At 42.5% G+C, this 20,080-nt stretch overlaps 1 protein-coding gene across 3 annotated transcripts in view; it reads left to right on the forward strand.

Annotated features, from left to right (window-relative positions):
- The first annotated feature begins 1,091 nt into the window (after positions 1-1,091).
- Positions 1,092-20,080, forward strand: part of cdadc1 (cytidine and dCMP deaminase domain containing 1) — a 67,966-nt gene continuing 48,977 nt past the window's right edge. Inside the window, exons 1-3 of one of the 3 annotated variants that reach the window (XM_059967873.1) lie at positions 1,209-1,341; positions 12,343-12,550; positions 16,864-16,955. In XM_059967873.1, coding sequence (XP_059823856.1) covers positions 16,917-16,955 — 39 coding nt within the window. In that variant the 5' untranslated portion in view covers positions 1,209-1,341; positions 12,343-12,550; positions 16,864-16,916. Of the gene's footprint in view, positions 1,342-12,342; positions 12,551-16,863; positions 16,956-20,080 lie in introns of all 3 variants that reach the window. The other 2 variants (XM_059967874.1, XM_059967871.1) reach the window with 2 other exon arrangements.

A 20,080-nucleotide genomic window follows, 5' to 3' on the forward strand; every position in this document is an offset into this window, starting at 1 on the left:
TACCCAATCCATTGACTGTGCATTGCTTATCACCTGGTTTTATTTTGAACGAGGGAAAAGCTCAATGTTACTGCCATGCTTTTTACATTCCTCATTGAGATTCAGCTAATGATTGCCTTTATTGCGCTCGAGTTCCTTTACCTATATTCCATTAAAAACAAACTGCTGCAGAAACTTGGTAGGTTAGGCAGCATTTATTGCGCCAAACTTTCAGGTCGAGACTTTGCATCTGCAGTTTCAAATGTCCCATGTTCAGTTTTTAGTTAATAAATTCATCCCAGTTGAGACAGTGGTAATGCCATTGAACCTGATGAAATATAACTGCTTAAAGATGTGGTTCCCATGAAAATTGAGTGACATACAATGTATTTGTAGCCTGCTCTCCACCCATCTGCCCAACTCCACTGCCTTTCACCTTTTTGCCCACACTTGCTCTTTATCTTTTGCCACAAGCGCCAACTGTATTCTGCCTCTGCTTTACTCTTGATTTCTGGATATATCCAATCTCCCATTATGTGCCTGCCTTGCCCTGCCCTGCATATCAACCTAATCACAGCATTATATAGCATGCCCAAATCATCCAAGCCAATCAAGGTGCCCACCTGTGCTCATCCCATGTGTCCGTGTTTGACTTCCAAACCTTCCCTATTCATGATTTATCCAAATTTCTCTTGCATGTTGGATCTATGACTTCCTCTTGTGCCAAGATGAGGCCACCCTCAGGTTGGAGGAGCAACACGTTATATTCTATCTGGGTAGCCTCCAAGTTGATGGCAAGTTGAATATCAATTCCTCTCTCTGATAAGCACATGACACCCCTACCCTTCTATTCCCCACTCTGACCTTTAATCACTTCTCACCTGCCTAATACTTCCTCCAGATCCCTTCCTCCAATGGTCCACTCTCCTATCAGTTTCCTTCTTCTCCAGCCTTTGACCTTTCCCACCCAGCTGGCTTCACCTATCACCTTCCAGCCATCCTCCTTCCCCTTCCCTCCACCTTTCACTCTGGCACATCTTCCCCCTTTCTGCTCTGTCCCAAAGGAGTGTCTCCGCCTGCCTTCTGTCCCGGCCGCCCCTTGCGTTGCCTGTGACGTCATGACGCACGGGTGCGCGTTGACGCTTTTGGTTGTCAAGCGCTGTTTTGGCCCGGCACTATGACCGGCCTTCGCCGTTGCTCTGCTGCCTTCGGCGGGTCGGTCCGTGCCACTTAGCGCCGCAGGGGAGGCCATGTTTTGCTCTCGGCGGCATCTGGAAATGAAGGATCCACGGGAACCGGCGCACACGAAGGGGGCTGGAGAGCGGCAGGAGAGAGGAGTGCAAACGGAGTGCAACCCCACAGGTGAGGCTGACGAGACCTGATCACCACCGGTTGGTTCACAGGGCTTCGTCTGTTGGATTTGGCGAATTTAGTTGGTTGTAAATCGCTGATATGATTAACGTCTACCGGAATGCCTTACTAACGTTGACAAATCCCTGAGTTATTTATCTGGAATAACCTGGGGTATAAGGAAAGTGTAATATTAGAATCACTTCTGCTGTCTGACATCTAGCCCTCCAGTCAAATATTGGGAAGGCAGCACCGTTGTCATGAGACAATCATCTATGTTCTCTGTTCACCTCACTGTTAATTCGCCTCCCTGTTGACATTGAACAGAAATGTTCTCAGTCTCCCTGTTCCATTAGATTATTAATTGCACACGCATTCCCAATCAGATAAAAATTGGTTCAGATGTGGTGATTAAAATCTCGATCAAAGAAGGGACATTGGGGATAGGGTGACTGAAATGAAAAATTATTGTTGGTATGTACTAAACATAATATAATCATGTATGTATGTTGACATTTCCTGAAACTTAGTTCCATTCAAATACGCTGGCAATTACGTGCTAAAATGTCATCGTGCAGGGAAGTTACAATAGTTCTACGCAGCTCTCTGCATCTTTTAATGTAAAGGAAAGATTTTTAAATTAAGAGAACTTCGGAAGATTATAATTATAATTGTTGGGGAAATGGAGAGGGTGATTTTGCATGATGGAGAATTAAGGGAAATAGGACATAAAAAGTAGAACTAGGTCTTTCAAGAGTAATTAAGAATGGATTGCATGCAGTGGTAGGAGAAATTTAGATTTCTTCCTCCATAAGCAGCAATGATGACAGGCCACGTTTTAATTTTAAATCAAAAAAAAATCTATGTTAGCCAAGGTGTTTTTTTGTGTGTAGAAAGTTACGTTTTTTGTTACATATCTTAACTAAGAAGGATAAATAGCTCTCTAGTACAATTGTGTTCTATTCAGTTTCCCTTACGAAATGTATTGAATCATCCTCAACCTTCTAAATTTAGCAAACTATTTGACCTACCTAAAATGTCATGCTGTACAGTATTTCAAATTCTGGTTTTGGCTATTTATGCCATTGTAAAGCATCTCCAGGTTAGAACATAGAACAGTACAACACTGCATGGGCACGTTGGCCCACGATGTGCTGACTACGTACACCTACTTGAAGATTAGACCATTCCTTCCCTCCTACACAGCTCATAACTCTCCATTTTTTCTTTCTTAGTGCTAAAAGGTTTTGTAATACTACGGGCAGAGGTAACTTTTGATAATTCTATTCATTGGTACTTAATTTAGCAACTACTTTAAAGGCAATTTGTAGAAGGATTTAATGTCAATCCTTATGTTAATATATCCTTTTGGAGTCCAAATACTATCAAAAGAAACCTATGCAGAACCCCTGAATCCAGAACAAAAATGACAGAAGCAGACTAGATGAAAAAGTGTAGACAGTATCGTGTGGAGTATCTGAAATGTGAATTTATAAGCAGTCAATATGTCTGCTGTGTGAAAAAGTTTTTTTTTAACAAATGAGGCAATGAAACTGTCCAGGCTCCTTGAACATTTGAGGAGAATACACTCTGATAAAGCAAACAAGAAACTGGCTTATTTTCAGTCACTTCAGAAAGCTTTCAGAAATGTAGAACACTTCAAAACATGTTTTCCATCTCTTCACAGCAGTAATGGTTTGCATGATTCTTACAACATTTCATTGCTCAATGCTAAATCTGGAAAGCCCCATACAATTGGAGAAGAACTGATTCTGTAGCAGTAAGGGCTACTGAGTATGGTTCGACATGAGTTACCAGACTAAATAATTTAAAGTGATTCTGGTCAGTATCACTTCAAAGACAAATAGACGCTTGCTGTTGCACACAGAAGTCACATGGCTCTCAAAAGGAGATGCTTTTATGAGTTTTTAAAAAATGTGATTTGAAAACTCGCATTGAGTTGAGTAATCAACTCAAGAATATTAGACATGACATTTCGTTATTTGACAGAAGTATTTGCAAAGTTTTATGAAACCACTATGGAAAAAGGTCAAGGAGTTCTTTAAAAACACAAAATGCTGGCAGAATTCAGCAGGCCAGACAGCATCTATGGGAGGAGGTAGTGACAACATTTCGGGCCGAAACCCTTCATCAGGAGCGAAGTAACATGGGATGGTCGAGGGAGGATAAGAAGTGGGGGGAGGGATGAAGCAGAGCACTGGGAAGTGATAGGCTGAAGGGAAATGGCCTGGGGGAAGGTGAAGAATTATGGGAAATAAAAGAGAAACAAAGGTAGGGCTGGGGGGAGATTATGGTGAGGGGAAAAAAGAGAAAGAGAACCAGACTAAAATTATAGATAGGGATGGGGTAATGGGGGGGGGGCAGGGGTATCAACGGAGGTCTGTGAGTTGAATGTTCATGCCGGCAGGTAGGAGGCTACCTAGGCAGGAGATAAGGTATTGCTCCATCAACCTGCGCATGGCCTCATCTTGACAGTAGAGGAGGCAATGGACAGACATATCGGAGTGGGAGTGTTCTGTGGAATTGAAGTGTATGGTCTTTATTCTTTATTGACTTTGGAGTTCCTTATTGACTTTCCAATATCATATCTAGTGGAATGCGGTTTCAGTGTAGTCACACAACATCTTTCAAAGCAACAAAACAGACTGGAAATTACTGAACGTAGGGATCTGAGACTCCTTGAAAATGACATTCAGACTGAGAGAAGCTGATATCACTGCACCAAGCCTAACTATCTCGATGAAAAGTTAAAAAGTAATGAAGTAGTGAATAGTTGGACTACAAATGTATACACTAAAATTGTTGATGAAAATAGTTTTTATGGTAATTAAATAAATAAATAATTTTATTTGTAGCTTTAATTAGATTGGAATAATTTTTGTAATTATTTGTCACTGCTTTGAATTTGCAGTTTCTATTTTCTTTCACTGTGCATCGTAAATCAACATTTTTTAATTAGTTTTATGTAATGGCTGGAAAGGGAGGGGTGCTGGGGGTGTGGTCTGGGATCCAAGGGGGCGGTGGTCAAAAATTTTTTGGGAGCCACTGGTTTAGAGCAGTAGCAACTGGGGTTTCCACTCCTGCCACTATCTGTAATGAGTTTGTATGATTTCCCTGTGACAACGTGGGTTTCCTGTGGGTGCTTCAGTTTTCTTCCACACATACATGCTAGTAAGGGTTATTAAGTTGTTGGCATGTTATATGCTATTTGTGGTTGCAAACGACATATTTAACTGTATATTTCAATGGACATGTGACAAATAAAGCTAATTTTTTTAATCTTCAAGATGCTTGCCAGGCTGAGGAACCTTGTACTACGAATCATAGTCTCAAAATAAGGGAGTGCCATTTAAATTTGAAAGGAGGAAAAAGTACATTGAGAGGGTGGTGACTCATTGGAATTCTCTACCACAGAGGGTTCAGTCATGATTTGCCTTCAAAACAAAGGCAAAGAGATTTTTGTATGTTAAGAGACACCAGTGATTATGGGGATAGTGAAGAAAATGATGAAGTTAATCAACCATGGTCTTAGAACACAGTATAGTACTGTACGAGAACAGGGTCTTTGGCCCAGAATGTTGGCCTGATTAATTAAATTAATAGTCAAATGCCAACTAAACTAATACCTTCTGCCTACGTGTCCAGATCTTTCCACTTCCTGCACATTCGTCTGCCTATCTAAGAGTTTCTTGAACACCTTTATCATATTTGCTTTTCAAGAGGGTGAACCCTGACAAAGCGTCAGGCCCTGATGGTATATCTGTTGGGACTCCGAAAGCTTGTGTCAACCAACTGGTGGGAATGTTCAAAGGCGTGTTCAATCTCTCACTGCTGCAACCTGCATCAGAAATCATACCTGTGCTCGAGAAGAGCAGGGTGAGCTGCCTGAATGACTTAATTGCCCAGTGGCACTCACATCTACTGATAGGAAGCACTTAGAGAGGTTGGTCCTGTCTAAGCAAGGACCTGGACCTGCTGCAATTTGCCTATTGCTGCAATAGGTCTGCAGCAAATGCAATCTCACTGACTCTCCACTTGGCTTTAGATCACCTGGACAATAGCAATACTTATGTCAGGATGCTGTTTATTGACTGCAGCTCAGCATTCAACACAATCATCCCCTCAGTTCTAATCAAGAAGCTCCAAAACCTTGGCCTCTGTACCTCCCTCTGCAAATGGATTCTTGCATTCTCACCAGGAGGCTACAGTCTGTACAGATTGGAAATAACTTCTCTTTGCTGACAGTAAACACTGGTGTACTTCAAGAATCTGTGCTTAGCCCATTGCTCTGCTTTGTCTACACCCAAAATTGTGTGGGTAGGGAGAGCTCAAACACCATCTTTAAAATTTGTGATGACACAGCTATTACTGGCAGAATCTCAGATGGTGACGAGGATTAATGACTACATTCATGATTTAGATGAAGGGATTAAAAGTAACATCATCAATTTTGCAGATGACACAAAGCTGGGTGACAGTGTGATATATGAGGAGGATGTTAGGAGAATGCAGGGTGATTTGGACAGGTTGGGTGAGTGGGCAGATGCATGGCAGATGCAGTTTAATGTGGATAAATGTGAGGATATCCACTTTGGTGGCAAGAACAGGAAGGCAGATTACTATCTGAATGGTGTCAAGTTAGGAAAAGGGGAAGTACAACAAGATCTAGGTGTTCTTGTACATCAGTCACTGAAAGTAAGCATGCAGGTACAGCAGGTAGTGAAGAAAGCTAATGGCATGTTGGCCTTCATAACAAGGAGAGTTGAGTATAGGAGCAAAGAGGTCCATCTGCAGTTGTACAGGGCCCTGGTGAGACCACACCTGGAGTATTGTGTTCAGTTTTGGTCTCCAAATTTGAGGAAGGACATATTTGCTATTGAGGGAGTGCAGAGTAGGTTCACGAGGTTAATTCCCGGGATGGCAGGATTGTCATATGTTGAAAGATTGGAGCGATTGGGCTTGTATACACTGGAATTTAGAAGGATGAGAGGGGATCTGATTGAAACATATAAGATTATTAAGGGATTGGACACGCTAGAGGCAGGAAACATGTTCCTGATGTTGGGGGAGTCCAGAACCAGGGCCACAGTTTAAGAATAAGGGGTAGGCCATTTAGAATGGAGTTCAGGAGAAACTTTTTCACCCAGAGAGTTGTGGATCTATGGAATGCTCTGCCTCAGAAGGCAGTGGAGGCCAATTCTCTGGATTGAGAAAGAGCTAGATTGAGAAAGAGAAGAAAGAGTTAGATAGAGCTCTTAAAGATAGCAGAGTCAAGGGATATGGGGAGAAGGCAGGAACGGGGTACTGATTGTGGATGATCAGCCATGATCACACTGAATGGTGGTGCTGGCTCAAAGGGCCAAATAGCCTACTGCTGCACCTATTGTCTATTGAGGAAGCGTACAGCAATAAGAGAGATCAGCTGGTTGAGTGGTGTTGCAGCAACATCCTTGACTCAGCATCAGTAAGACCAAGGAATTAATTATAGACTTTATGAAGGGGAAGTCAAGGGAGCACACACCCTCATAGAGGGATCAGCAGTGGAAAGAGTGAGCAGTTTCAGGTTCCTAGATGTCAACATCTGAGGATCTATCCTGGGCCCAACACATTGATGCAATTACAAAGAGGGCACCACAGTGGCTGTATTTCTTAAGGACTTTGAGGAAAATTGATATGTCACCAGAGACACCTGAAATTTCTATAGATGTACCGTGGAGAGCATCTTAACTTGTTGCATCACCATCTGGTATGGAGAAGCCACTGCACAGGATCGGAAAAAGCAGTAAGTCGTGAACTCGGCCAACTTCATTTTGGGCATTAGCACCCCAGTGGGACACCTTCAAAAGGCAATGCCTCAAAATATGGCATCCATCATTAAGTACCCCATCACCCAGGACTTGCCCTCTTCTCATTGCTATAATCGAGGAGGTACAGGAGCTTGAAGACACACACTCAACATTTCAGGAATAGTTTCTTCCCATCCACCTTTAGATTTCTGAATGGACAATGAATTCATGAACACTACCTCAGTATTTTTCCTGTCCTTTTGCACCGCTTATTTAATTTTTTAATATATACTTATTGTAATTTACAGTTATTGTTATGTATTGCAATGTACTACCACAAAACATCAGATTGCATGACATATGCCGGTGATAGTAAACACGATTCTGATTTATTCCTGTCCCTCTCTCAATCAAATGTCTGTTATGGCCCATGTTTTGTTCCTTGCTCTATGTTTACTCCTTGTATTAAAATACACACACTTCAACCTGTCCATTCTATTGTTTCTATTATCTTGCTCCTGCCTGTTCTTACTGTTCATGGCATCCCTCCACTTTCTCACCTGGTGCTACCCACCTCACTGCCAAACCAGTTTACATTCTCCAAGTAGCATTATGAATTTCCCACCAGTTAATGTTCACCTAGTTTCTCTAGTACAGGCCACTCCTGGCCCAGAAGACGTCCCCATGATCCAAGAACGTGAAACTGCCCTTTGCACCAATTCTTCTGCCACTCATTCATCTGCCTGTCTTTCTATTCCTGTCCTGCTTTTCAGCCTCTTCCTTAACCTCTTATGCCACTGCACAGGACCTCTTCCTCCTTTGTATCCATGTTATTGGTGCTAATGTACATCACAACCTCTGGCTGCTCATCCTCCCACTTGAGGATGTTCTACAGCTGCTCTGAGACCTCCTCAACCCCAGCACCCAGCAGGTAACATCTTATCTCTTTCGAGCCAACAGAATCTCCTGTCCGTGCCCCTATCAAGTCTCTTGTCACTATGGTTCTTCTTGACTTTACCCTTCCCTACTGAGCCTCAGAGCCAGCTACAGTGTCTCTAATCTGGCTGCTGTTGCTGTGCCCTGAAAAGTCATCTCCCCAGCCATACCAGCAGTTTTAATCAAGAAGCTCCAGTACTTGTTGCTGAGGGGAATAACCACAGAGGATCCCTGCAGTGACTGTCTACATCCCTCCCCCAGCTGGTCACACATCCATCTAAAGCCTGTACCTTGGCTGTGACCTCCTCAATGGAAGTCTCATCTATGAAACCTTCTGCTTCCCCAATGATCCCGATACCACCAGATCCAGCTCCAGTTCTTTGACCCGATCCGTCAGGAGCAGCTTATGGGTGCACTTCCCATAGACGTAGCTATCAGGGAGACCCTGAGGACCCCTAGCTTCCCACGTCTTGCAGACGGAGGAGCATTTCATTGCCCTTACTACCATCCTGTGTATACTGAATCAAGGATCAATTGAATAGAAGGGTAGGCTTGCAGAGCCAAATGGTTTACTCCTGCATCTTGCATTCTTATGATCAAATGGGAACACAGCGTTATCCTTTCTAGATTTAAACAAATAATTTCCAATATAAATGCATACATTGAACCCATTTTCAAAAATCAAAGTAAATTTATTATCAATGTATATATCACCATATGCTACCTTAATATTAATTTTCTTGCAAGCATTCACAGCAGAACAGAGAAATACAATAGAAGCAATGAAAAATTACACACAAAGACTGGCAATCAATGTGCAAGAGAAGACAAGCTGTGCAATTTATATAGAACTGTGCAAAAGTCCAAGGCACATGTTAGGGAAAAAAATATGCAAAGCAAAGATGCTTTCAAAAATAATAAAATTAAAAGTTTGTAGTTATAAAAAAGATACTATAAAGAGCAGTAAACAGTTTTTTAAAAAACTATATGACATCAATATTTGGCATGACCACCCTTTGCCTTTAGAACTGCATCAGTTCTCTGAGAGACACTGTCATGTAGTTTTATTAGAAAATTGGCTAGTAGGTTGTTCCAAGCAACTTGGAGAACTTGTCACCGTTCTTCTGCAGACTTTGGTTGTCTTGCTTGCTTCTGTCTCTCCAGGTTATCCCAGCCAGTCTCAATGATGTTGAGATCAGGGCTCTGTAGATGCTATACCATCTGTTGCAGAGCTCCTTACTCTTTTTGCTGAAGACAGTTCTTTATGACTTTGGCGGAATGTCCTACAGCAGAATGAAGTTGAGACCAGTCAGACTCCTTCCTAATGATGTTGCATGATTGATGAGAACCTGCTTGTACTTCTCAGCATTGAGGATTCTATTAATTCTGACTAGATAACCAACTTCACTTGTAGAAATGCAGCTCTAAACCTGCAGGCAGCCTCCACCGTGCTTCACTGTTGGCTGCAGACACTCACCCATGTAGCATTCTCCAGCTCTTCTTCCGACGAATTGCTTTCTGTATGATCCAAAAAATTCAGATATTGACTCATCAGTTCTGAGCACTCGCTGCCATTGTTCAGCACCCCAGTCCTTTTGTTTTTGTGTGTAGGTGAGTCTCCTGGCTTTGTTTCCACTTCAGAGGAATGGCTTTTTGGCAGCACTCTTCTATGAAGACTACTTCTGACAAAACTTCTCCAGACTGTAGAGGGGTGTACTTGGGATCCAGTGGTTTCTGTGAGTTCAGAGCTGATAGCAGTACTAGACTTCTGATTTATAAGGAACATCAGTTTGATGTACCTCTCGTCTGTTGCACTCAGTTGAAGATGGTTTAGTCCTCTAGTCTATTTTTTTGTTCTTCTTCAGACAGCACATCTTGAAACTCCTGTCAGCCACAAAATTTTTGCTTGGGAGAGAGCTTGCTGATGCAGGATGACCACCTTGTGTCTTGTCCTTCATCCAGTTTGATTCCTTCTACACACATTTCTCTTTCAATTAATCAGTTTAGTTCATTCAACTCTTTGTTATTGATCATTAGCTCCTGTTTGTTATCTTTGTTTAAATCAGGCACTGGGCTATATACCTACAAAGTCATCAAGTTTTTATTAAATTGTAGCAGGTTACTTAATATGTCACTTTCTTTAATGAAATATAAAAAAATCTCTAAAACAGTTTTTTTGGAAAATGAATGTTTGGAGATCTAAAAGTTACTGACACATTAATGCAGAAGAAAAAAAACTTCTAAAAAAATTTATATTAAAAAAAATCTAGGGTGCCTAAGACTTTGCGTGTGTGTGTGTGTGTGTGTGTGTGTTATTAAATAAATAAATACATACTTACATACTACTGAGAATGTCAGTTATAGAGTCCTTGAAGGTCAGTTCATAGGTTGTTGTTTGTACATAGTTCAAAGCTGAAGTGAGTGAGGCGATCCACGATGGTTCAGGATTCTGATGGTTAAAGAATTATAACTGTCCCTGAACCTGGTGGTATGGAACTTAAGGCTCCTGTACTTCCTTCCCAATGGCAGCAACAATAACAGCATAGCCTGGATGGTGGGGGTCCTTGATGAAGGATGATAGTGATAGTGCTTGGGAGGGCTTTGCTTGTGAAGGACTGGTCTATGTCCACCACTTGTGTAGGCTTTTCTGTTCATAGGCATTGGTGTATCAGTTCACAGCTTCATAAGAAGTGCCTCTTGAAGGTCCTTTTGAATGACATTCATTTGACTACTACATCAATAATACAGTATTTTTAAACCATTAAAGATAAACTAAGTGCTACTTTGCTGACTGCATAGCTTACACTTTCGGTCATTGTAATCTCCAGTCTATTGACTTTGGGTCAAATGTCCTTTGTGTTGTTCACATCAGCTATAGAGATTATCAACAAATATTTATTGTGCAAGCCATTGGAGAAAATGCAGACAATTAAAAAGAAAGAGATAGCATGTAACTGCCATTACTGAGAAGGCATGGAAGCACCTCTACTTTCTTAGAAGATTGCAAAGGTGTGGCATGTCATCTAAAACTTTGACAAATTTCTGTAGATGTGTGGTGGAGAATATTCTGACTGGTTGCATCACAGCTTGGTATGGAAACACCATTGCCCTTGAATGGAAAAGCTTACAGTAAGTAGTGAATATAGCCCAGTGCATCACAGGTAAAGCCCTCCCTATCATTGAGCACATTTACAAGGAGCGCTGTTGTAGGAAAGCAGCATCCAGCATAAAAGATCCCCATCATCCAGGCCATGCTCTCTTCTCACTGCTGCTATCAGGAAGAACTACAGGAGCCTTAGGTCTTACATCACCAGATTCAAAAAAGTTATTACCCCTTAACCAACAGGATCTTGAACCAGAGGGGATAATGTCAATCAACCCAACAATGAACTGATTCCATAACCTAAGGTCTCACTTTTAAGGACTCTACAACTCATGTTCTCAATAGTTATTGTATCTTTGTTTATTTATTACTATTTTCTCTTTTAATTGTAGTTTGTTATCCTTTTCACATTGGTTGTTTGCCTGTCTCTGTTTTGTGTGGTTTTTCATTGATTTTATGTTTTTCTCCCCTATTTACTGTGAAAGCCCACAAGAAAATGAATCTCAGGGTTGTATATAGTGACATATACTGCATGTACCTTGATAATAAATTTACTTTGAGCTTTGAATGACAAGGACAAAGGTGAAAATTATGATTATAGAAAAGGAACATCCAGCTGAGTTTCTAGAGTACCTTCACCTCATTACCACCTCTGTAAGAACACCTTATCTCATGCCATCTAGAAACACAAAAAATCTACAGCACATCACAGGCCCTTTGGCCCACAATGTTGTGCCGACCATGTAACCTATTCTAGAAGCTGCCTAATATTTTCTTACTCCAAAGCTCTCTATTTTTTTAAGCTCCATGTACCTATCCAACAGTCGCTTAAAAGACCCTGTTGTATCTACCTCTACCACCTTTGCTGGCAGTGCATTCCACACACCCACCACTCTCTGTGTGGAAAAATTTAACTCTGACATCCCCCTTGTAGCTACTTCCAAGCACCTTAAAACTCTGCACCCTTGTGTTAGCCATTTCAGCCCTGAGAAAAAGCTTCTGGCTAGCCACACGATCAATGCTTTTCATCATCTTGTACACCTTTATCAGGTCACCTCTCATCCTCCATTGCTCCAAGGAGAAAAGGCCAAGTTCATTCAACCTTTTCTCATAAGGAATACTCCAGGCAACATCCTTGTAAATCTCGTCTGCATTTTCTCTCTATAGCATCCACACCATCCTGTAATGAGGTGACCAGAACGGAACACAGTACTCCAAGTAGGGTCTAAAAAGTCTTACACGAGGAAGTCTGCAGATGCTGGAAATTCAAACAACAACACACACAAAATGCTGGTGGAACACAGCAGGCCAGGCAGCATCTATAGGGAGAAGCGCTGTCGACGTTTCGGGCCGAGACCCTTCGTCAGGACATAAGGTTATCTCTAAAAAGTCTTGTATAGCTGTAACATTACCTCATGGCTCTTGAACTTAATTCGATGGTTGATGAAGGCCAACACACCATACTCCTTCTTAACAACACTGTCAACCTGTGCAGCAGCTTTGAGAGTCCTGTGGACATGAACACCAAGATCTTGCTGATTCTCCACACTGCCAAGAGTCTTAACATTAATATTATATTCTGTCCTCAAATTTGACCTGCCAAAGTGAACTACTTAACACTTATCTGGGTTGAAATCCATCTGCCACTTCTCGGCCCAGTTCTACATCCTATTGACATCCCACTGTAACCTCTGACAACCCTGCAGACTATCTACAATGCCTCCAACTTTTGTCTCATCAGCAAACTTCCACTACTTCTACTTCCTTCTACTTCCTCATCCAGGTCATTTATGAAAATCTGAAAGAGGAGGGGTCCCAGAACAGATCCCTGTGGAACACCACTGGTCACTGTCCTCCATGCAGAATATGAACCATCCACAACCATCCTTTGCCTTCTGTGGTCAAGCCAATTCTGGATCCACAATGTAAGGTCTCCTTGGATCCCATGCTTCAATACTTTCTGAATGAGCCTCACATGGGGAACCTTATCAAATGCCTTACAGAAATCCATATACACTATATCCACTGCTCTGCCTTCATCAATGTGTTTCGTTACATCTTCAAATAATTCAATCAGGTTCGTAAGGCATGACATGCCCTTGACAAAGCCATGCTGACTATCCCTAATCAGATTATGTCTCTGCAAATGCTCATAAATCCTGCCTCTCAGGATCTTCAACAACTTGCCCACCACTGAAGTAAAACTCACTGATCTGTAATCTCCTTGGTTATCTCTACTCTCTTTCTTGAACAAGGGACAACATTTGCAACCTTCCAATTCTCTGGTACTTTTCCCATCCCTATTGATGATGCAAAGTTCATTGCCCGAGGCTCAGCAGTCTCTTCCTTCGCTTCCCACAGTAACCTTGGGTATATCTCGTCTGGTCCCGGCAACTTATCTAACTTAATACCTTTCAAAAGTTCTAGCACTCTTTCTTACTTCTATACACTCAAGCGTTTCAGTCTACTTTAAGTTATCCCAACAATTGCCAAGGTCCTCTTTGCTGGTGAATACTGAAGCAAAGTATTCATTAAGTACCTCCACTACTTCCTCTAACTCCGCACACATGTTTCCACTCTCACTTCCGATTGGTCCTATTCTCACATGGCTCATCCGCTTGTTCTTCATACACATGTAGAATACCTTGGGGTTTTCCTTAATCCTACTCACCAAGGCCTTCTCATGGCCTCTTCTAGCTCTCCTAATTTCATTTTTGAGCTCCTTCCTGGCACCCTTGTAATTTTCTAGAGCTCTAACAGTACCTAGCTTCTTGAACCTTTTGTAAGCTTTATTTTTCTTCTTGATTAGATTTTCTACATCTTTTATACACCATGGTTCTTTTACCCTACCATCCTTTTCCTGTCTCAATGGAACATACCTATGCAGAACACCATGCAAACATTTCCTGAACATTTACCACAATTCTGCCATGCATTTCCCTGAGAACATCTGCTTCCAAATTATGTTCCCAAATTCCTGCCTAATAGCATCATATTTTCCTTACCCCAATTAAATGCTTTCCCAAATTATCTGCTCCTATCCCTCTCCAGCATTATGTTAAAGGAGATAGAGTTATAATCACTACCTCCAAAATTTTCTCCCACCGAGAGATCTGACACCTCACCAGGTTCACTTCCCAATACCAGCTCAAGTACAGCCTCTGCTCTAGTTGGCTTATCTGCATATTGTGTCAGGAAACCTTCCTGAACACACCTAACAAATTCCACCTAATCTAAGCCCCTTGCTATAAGAAGATGCCAATCAATATTAGGAAAGTTAAAATAACCCATTACAATAACCCTATTATTGCACCATTACAGACTCTGCCTTCCTATCTGCTTCTCGATGTCACTGTTATTATGGGGGGGGGGTCTATAAAAAACACCCAGTAGAGTTTTTGCCCCCTTCCTGTTTCTGACTTCCACCTAGAATGACTCAGTAGACTATCCCTCCATAGCTTCCTCCTTTTCTGCAGGGGTACTATCCCTGATTAGCTGTGCTACTCCCCCACCTCTTTTGCCTACCTCCCTATCCTTTTTGAAACATCTAAAGCCTGGCACATTCAGCAGCCATTCCTACCCCTGAGTCATCCAAGTTACTGAGGTGGCCACCACATCATAATTCCACATATTGATCCGCGCTCTTAAGTTCATCAGCCTTGCTCACAATACTCCTAGCGTTAAAATAGACACCTCAAACCATCTTGGCTGAGTGCTTCATTGGTTTATCATCTGCCTATCCTTCATTAACTCCCTACAAGCTGTCTCTACTTGTGCGCCAACCACTCTATCCTCTGCCTCTTCACTTCGGTTCCCACCCCCCTGTAAATCTCATTTAAACCCTCCCCAATAGTATTAGCAAACCTCTCTCCCAGGATACTGGTTCTCCTCCAGTTAAAGTGCAACTCATCCCACTTGTACAGGTCACCCTTTCCCAGAAAAGGTTCCAGTGTTACAAGAACTTGAAACCCTGCTCCTTGCACCATCTCATTCATCTGTGCTATCTTCCTATTCTGACCTTCACTAGCTCAGGCACTGGGAATAATGTGGAGATTACCACCTTGAGTGTCCTACAGCTTTCTTCCTAACTCCCTAAACTTACTGCGCAGGACCTCTAACCCTCTCCTGCCTGTCATTGGTTCCAGCACATACCACAACCTACGGCTGCTCAACCTCCCCTTCAAGCATATTCTGCAACCTCTCAGAGATATCCTGGACCCTAGCACCTGGGAGGCAACACACTATCCTGGTGTCTTTTTCACTGCCACATAATCTCCTATCTATCCCCCTAACTATTGAGTCCCCTATGACTGTTGCTCTGCCTGGACTTCACCCTTCCCTTCTGAGGCTCAGAGCTGACCACATTGCTATTGGTCTGGCTGCTGCTGCCTTGCCCAGAGAGGTCATCTCCCACAGCAATATCCAATAGCTGTTGCTGAGAGGAATGGCCATAGGGAGACCCTGCACTGACTTCCTTCTCCTTTTACCTCTCTTGGTGTTCCCCCGTCTACTCCCTAAATTTTGCACTCTGGGTGTAACCACCTGCTGAAGAGTCATATCTATCAATTGCTCTGCCTCCTGGATGATCCTAATTTCATCCAACTCCAGCTCCAGCTCCTTTAGTGCGGTCTTTCATGAGCTGCAGTTGGCAGCACTTCCCACAGATGTAGTCATCAGGGAGACTGTTAGGTCCCATGAATTCCCACATTCTACAGGGGGAGCATTCCACTGTCATATCTGCCATCAACCTGCACTGTACAATGGGCAATCAAGACCAAATTCTATAATGTGTTTCTTTGGTCTCAACCTCTTCTAGTTGAAGCCTCTTGAGTCAAAGCCTGACACTCCTACTCTCACCATTGACCTCCTCCCAACAATGGCTGCCCCACTTGCCCTTTCTGTACTTTTATTTAATTCATAGTGCTCTTCTTCCAACACTGATTGGACCTTTGGAATGCCCGAACCCCATCAGAGCTCTCCTATACTAGCTTTGCCAACCTGCAGGTAAACTCTATAAAGTGCTCTGCTCCCGACACTGATTGGACCTCTGATGGCAAACTCTCATCCATTCTTTTATCTTTAAATCCAGTGTGCTATTGGCCAGCTTCCCATCTTCTGCTGTCTGTAAAGCACATCCAGAACTGGCACTTACATTTTAACTTGCAGTGTTCTTTTCACTCATTATTTCTGCATCCACTGACCCACATTAGTTACCAGCTCTCCCATTATGATAAGTTAAATTTCTAGTCCTTATGTCTGTCCATTTGTATCTTTCTAATTACTGTAGTTATTTTTAACCTTGCCACTTAATTCCGTTTTCCAACTATGTCCCCTCTTAACACCACTGCTAACAGTGGCACCTTTTCAATATCTAAGCTCTGTCCTTCAATTCCTTTTTTAAACTCCTTTTCTCTATCATCTTGTGAGAAGTTTAACCTTTCATCTTTGAGTTACCCATTATCTTCTGCTTCGTTATTTTTGACTGATTTCATCCCTGAAAAGCAGTCTGCTATTTTTCAGAACTGAAAGTTCTTGCTATTACCCTGTACCATAGAGAAATGCAACTTCTGATAAATTTATTCATTAGTACTGCCTTTGGGACTGAATTTAATAATTGCTATATAGACAACTTGCACAGCAATTTAATGTAATAACATGCATTTTATTAATGGTATCTTTATTTTGTAGGGTTGAGTCCTAGGCTTTCAGAAGTAAACCTTTTCACTCTCCTGAGTCTGTGGATGGAACTTTTTCCAAATGACAAGCAAAATGCAACTCAGGTATGGTATTGACCCAGTGGTTATAATTGAATTGAATCAACTTTATTTCTTACATCCCTCACATACATGAGGAGTAAAAATCTTTATGTTACATCTCCATTTGAATGTGCAATGTATAAATTATAGTAACTTGTAATAAATAGTATGTAGAGTAAAATATACAACAGAACAGTCAATATAGCTTAGAAATACAATTGTGTTAGCATGATCATTCTGATGGCCTGATGGAAGAAACTGTCCCGGAGCCTGTTGGTCCGGGCTTTAATGCTGCGGTACTGTTTCCCGGATGGTAGCAGCTGGAACAGTTTGTGGTTCGGATGACTCAGGTCCCCAATGATACTTCGAGCCCTTTCTATGCACCTGTCACTGTAAACGTACTGAATAGTGCGAAGTTCACATTCACATGCGCTGGGCTGTCTGCACCACTCTCTGCAGAGTCCTACAACTAAGGGAAGTACAGTTCCCATACCAGGCAGTGATACAGCCAATCAGGATGCTCTCAATTGTGCCCCTGTAGAAAGTCATTAGGATTTGGGGACTGATGCCAAACTTCTTTGTTTTTGCGACATTGAGGGAGAGGTTGTTTTCTTGACACAACTGTGTCAGGGTGACGACTTCTTCACTGTAGGCTGCCTGGTTATTATATAGTGATAATAACCAATCAGTGTATCATCTGCAAATTTAATTAGCAGGTGGAGTTGTGGGTGGTGACACAGTGATGGGTGTACAGAGAGTAAAGGAGAGGGCTTAGGTCACAACCCTGGGGGGCGCTCCTGTGTTGAGGGGCAGAGGTGATGGAGCCCTCTCATACCACCTGCTGGTGATCTAACAGGAAGTCCAGGATCCAGCTGCACAAGGCAGTGTGAAGGCCAAGGTCTCTGAGCTTCTTATCAAGCTTGGAGGGAATTATGGTGTTGAATGCTGAACTGTAGTCCAAGAACAGCATTCTCACATAAGCATCCCTCCTCTCCAGGTGTGTAAGGTGGTGTGTAGAGCTGTGGCTATGGCGTCATCTGTTGATTGGTTGTGTCAATAGGCAAATCGTAGGGGGTCCAGTGTGGGTGGTAGCATGCTGTAGATGACCCTCTCCAACCATTTGCTTATTATTGAGGTGAGTTCATCAGGACACCAGTCGTTCAGGCATGTTACCTTGGTCTTTTTAGGTACAGGGACGACGGTGGATGTTTTGAAATGGGAGGGCACTCTACACTGGGAGAGGGAGAGATTAAAAATGTTTGAAAACACACCAGCCAGCTGTGCTGCACACACACAAAGTACTTGCCCTGGGATGCCATACAGTCTCGCAGCCTCGCGGCTGCCCACTCATTAAGAACACCTGCGTACTTCAGTCTCAGAGATGACCAAGGTGCAGGTTGTATCGGCAGCTCTCCTCGGGGACTCAGTGTTGGCAACTTTGAACTGAGCGTAAATAAATAAATAAATAAGCTCATCTGGGAAAGGGGCAGTCAAGTCAAGTCAAGTCACTTTTATTGTCATTTCGACCATAACTGCTATGTACAGTACATAGTAAAAATGAGACAACATTTTTCAGGACCATGGTGTTACATGACACAGTACTAAAACTAGACTGAACTACGTAGAAAACAACACAGAAAAAAACTACACTAGACTACAGACCCGCCCAGGACTGCATAAAGTGCACAAAACAGTGCAGGCATTACAATAAATAATAAACAGGGCAATAGGGCAGTAAGGTGTCAGTCCAGGCTCTGGGTATTGAGGAGACTGAAGGCTTGGGGGAAGAAAATGTTACATAGTCTGGTCATGAGAGCCCGAATGCTTTTGTGCCTTTTCCCAGACGGCAGGAGGGAGAAGAGTTTGTATGAGGGGTACATGGGGTCCTTCATAATGCTGTTTGCTTTGCGGATGCAGCGTGTAGTGTAAATGTCCGTGATGGCGAGAAGAGAGACCCCGATGATCTCAGCTGACCTTACTATCCGCTGCAGGGTCTTGTGATCCGAGATGGTGCAATTTCCGAACCAGGCAGTGATGCAGCTGTTCAGGATGTTCTCAATGATGTTGGCAGCACCACTGTGTTTAGCTTTGAAGCTTGCGATGGTGTGCAGACCTTGTAATAAGTTGCATGTGTTGTTGGTGGAGAGTTGTGTCTGGATCTTGTCCCTATATTGTTGTTTCGCTGCCTTGATGAATTTGCTTAGAACTTAGCTGCATTTCTTGAGTTCCTGGTGGTTACCAACAGTGAATGCTTTGTCTTGCACAGTGAGTGCAGTACACACGGAACTGTTGATCCAGAGTTTCTGGTTTGGATAGACCCTGACTGATGCACTTCAGGATGAACTTCCATGAACTCAGAGACATCCTCATCATGAAAGACATTCCAGTTGATGTCATCAAAGCAGTCCTGTAGTATGGAGACTGATTGGTCAGACCAATAGTGGGGCTTTAACTTATTAACCTAGTAGTTTAATAAAACAGAACGATGGGTGGATTAAATGTCAGCAAATGTGTATTACTAACAGATTATTATTCTCACTATTTCAGACATAGTTAACAAATATGCATAATTTTATTCAAAAGAGTAACTACCTATGTTATTTTTTGGAACTGTGTTTTTGTTTTCCATTGGTAGTATGCAGTCAGACTAGACTGTTAAATTTGCAGATAATTGCTATAAATTCTAGGAAAGATGTAACAGCTATAGAAGGGATGCAGAGTAGAGTTACTAAAATTTATCCAAGGCAAGATGTTGAGACTTTGGAGAGGGTGCGGAAGAGGTTTACCAGAATGCTCCCTGGTTTAGAGGACATGTGCTACCAGGAGAAACTGGATAAACATGGGTAGTTTTCTCTGGAGTGCCAGAGGCTGAGGGGAGATCTGATGGAGGTTTACAAGATTATGAGAGACATTGATAGAGAGGACAGAGTATCTGCTTCCCAGAGTTGAAATGTCTAATCCCATGCATTGAAGGTGCGAGGGAGTAGGTGTGAGGGTTAAGTTTTTTTTACACAAAGAGTGGTTGATGCCTGGCATGGTGGTAGGGACAAATACATCAGAGGCCTTTAAGAGACACTTGGACAGGCACATGGATGTGAGGAAGATGGAGGGAGATGGACATTGTTTAGATAGGAGGGATTTGTGTATGG

Source organism: Hypanus sabinus, chromosome 4, assembly GCF_030144855.1.
Source record: "Hypanus sabinus isolate sHypSab1 chromosome 4, sHypSab1.hap1, whole genome shotgun sequence".
Taxonomy (NCBI): Eukaryota; Metazoa; Chordata; class Chondrichthyes; order Myliobatiformes; family Dasyatidae; genus Hypanus; species Hypanus sabinus.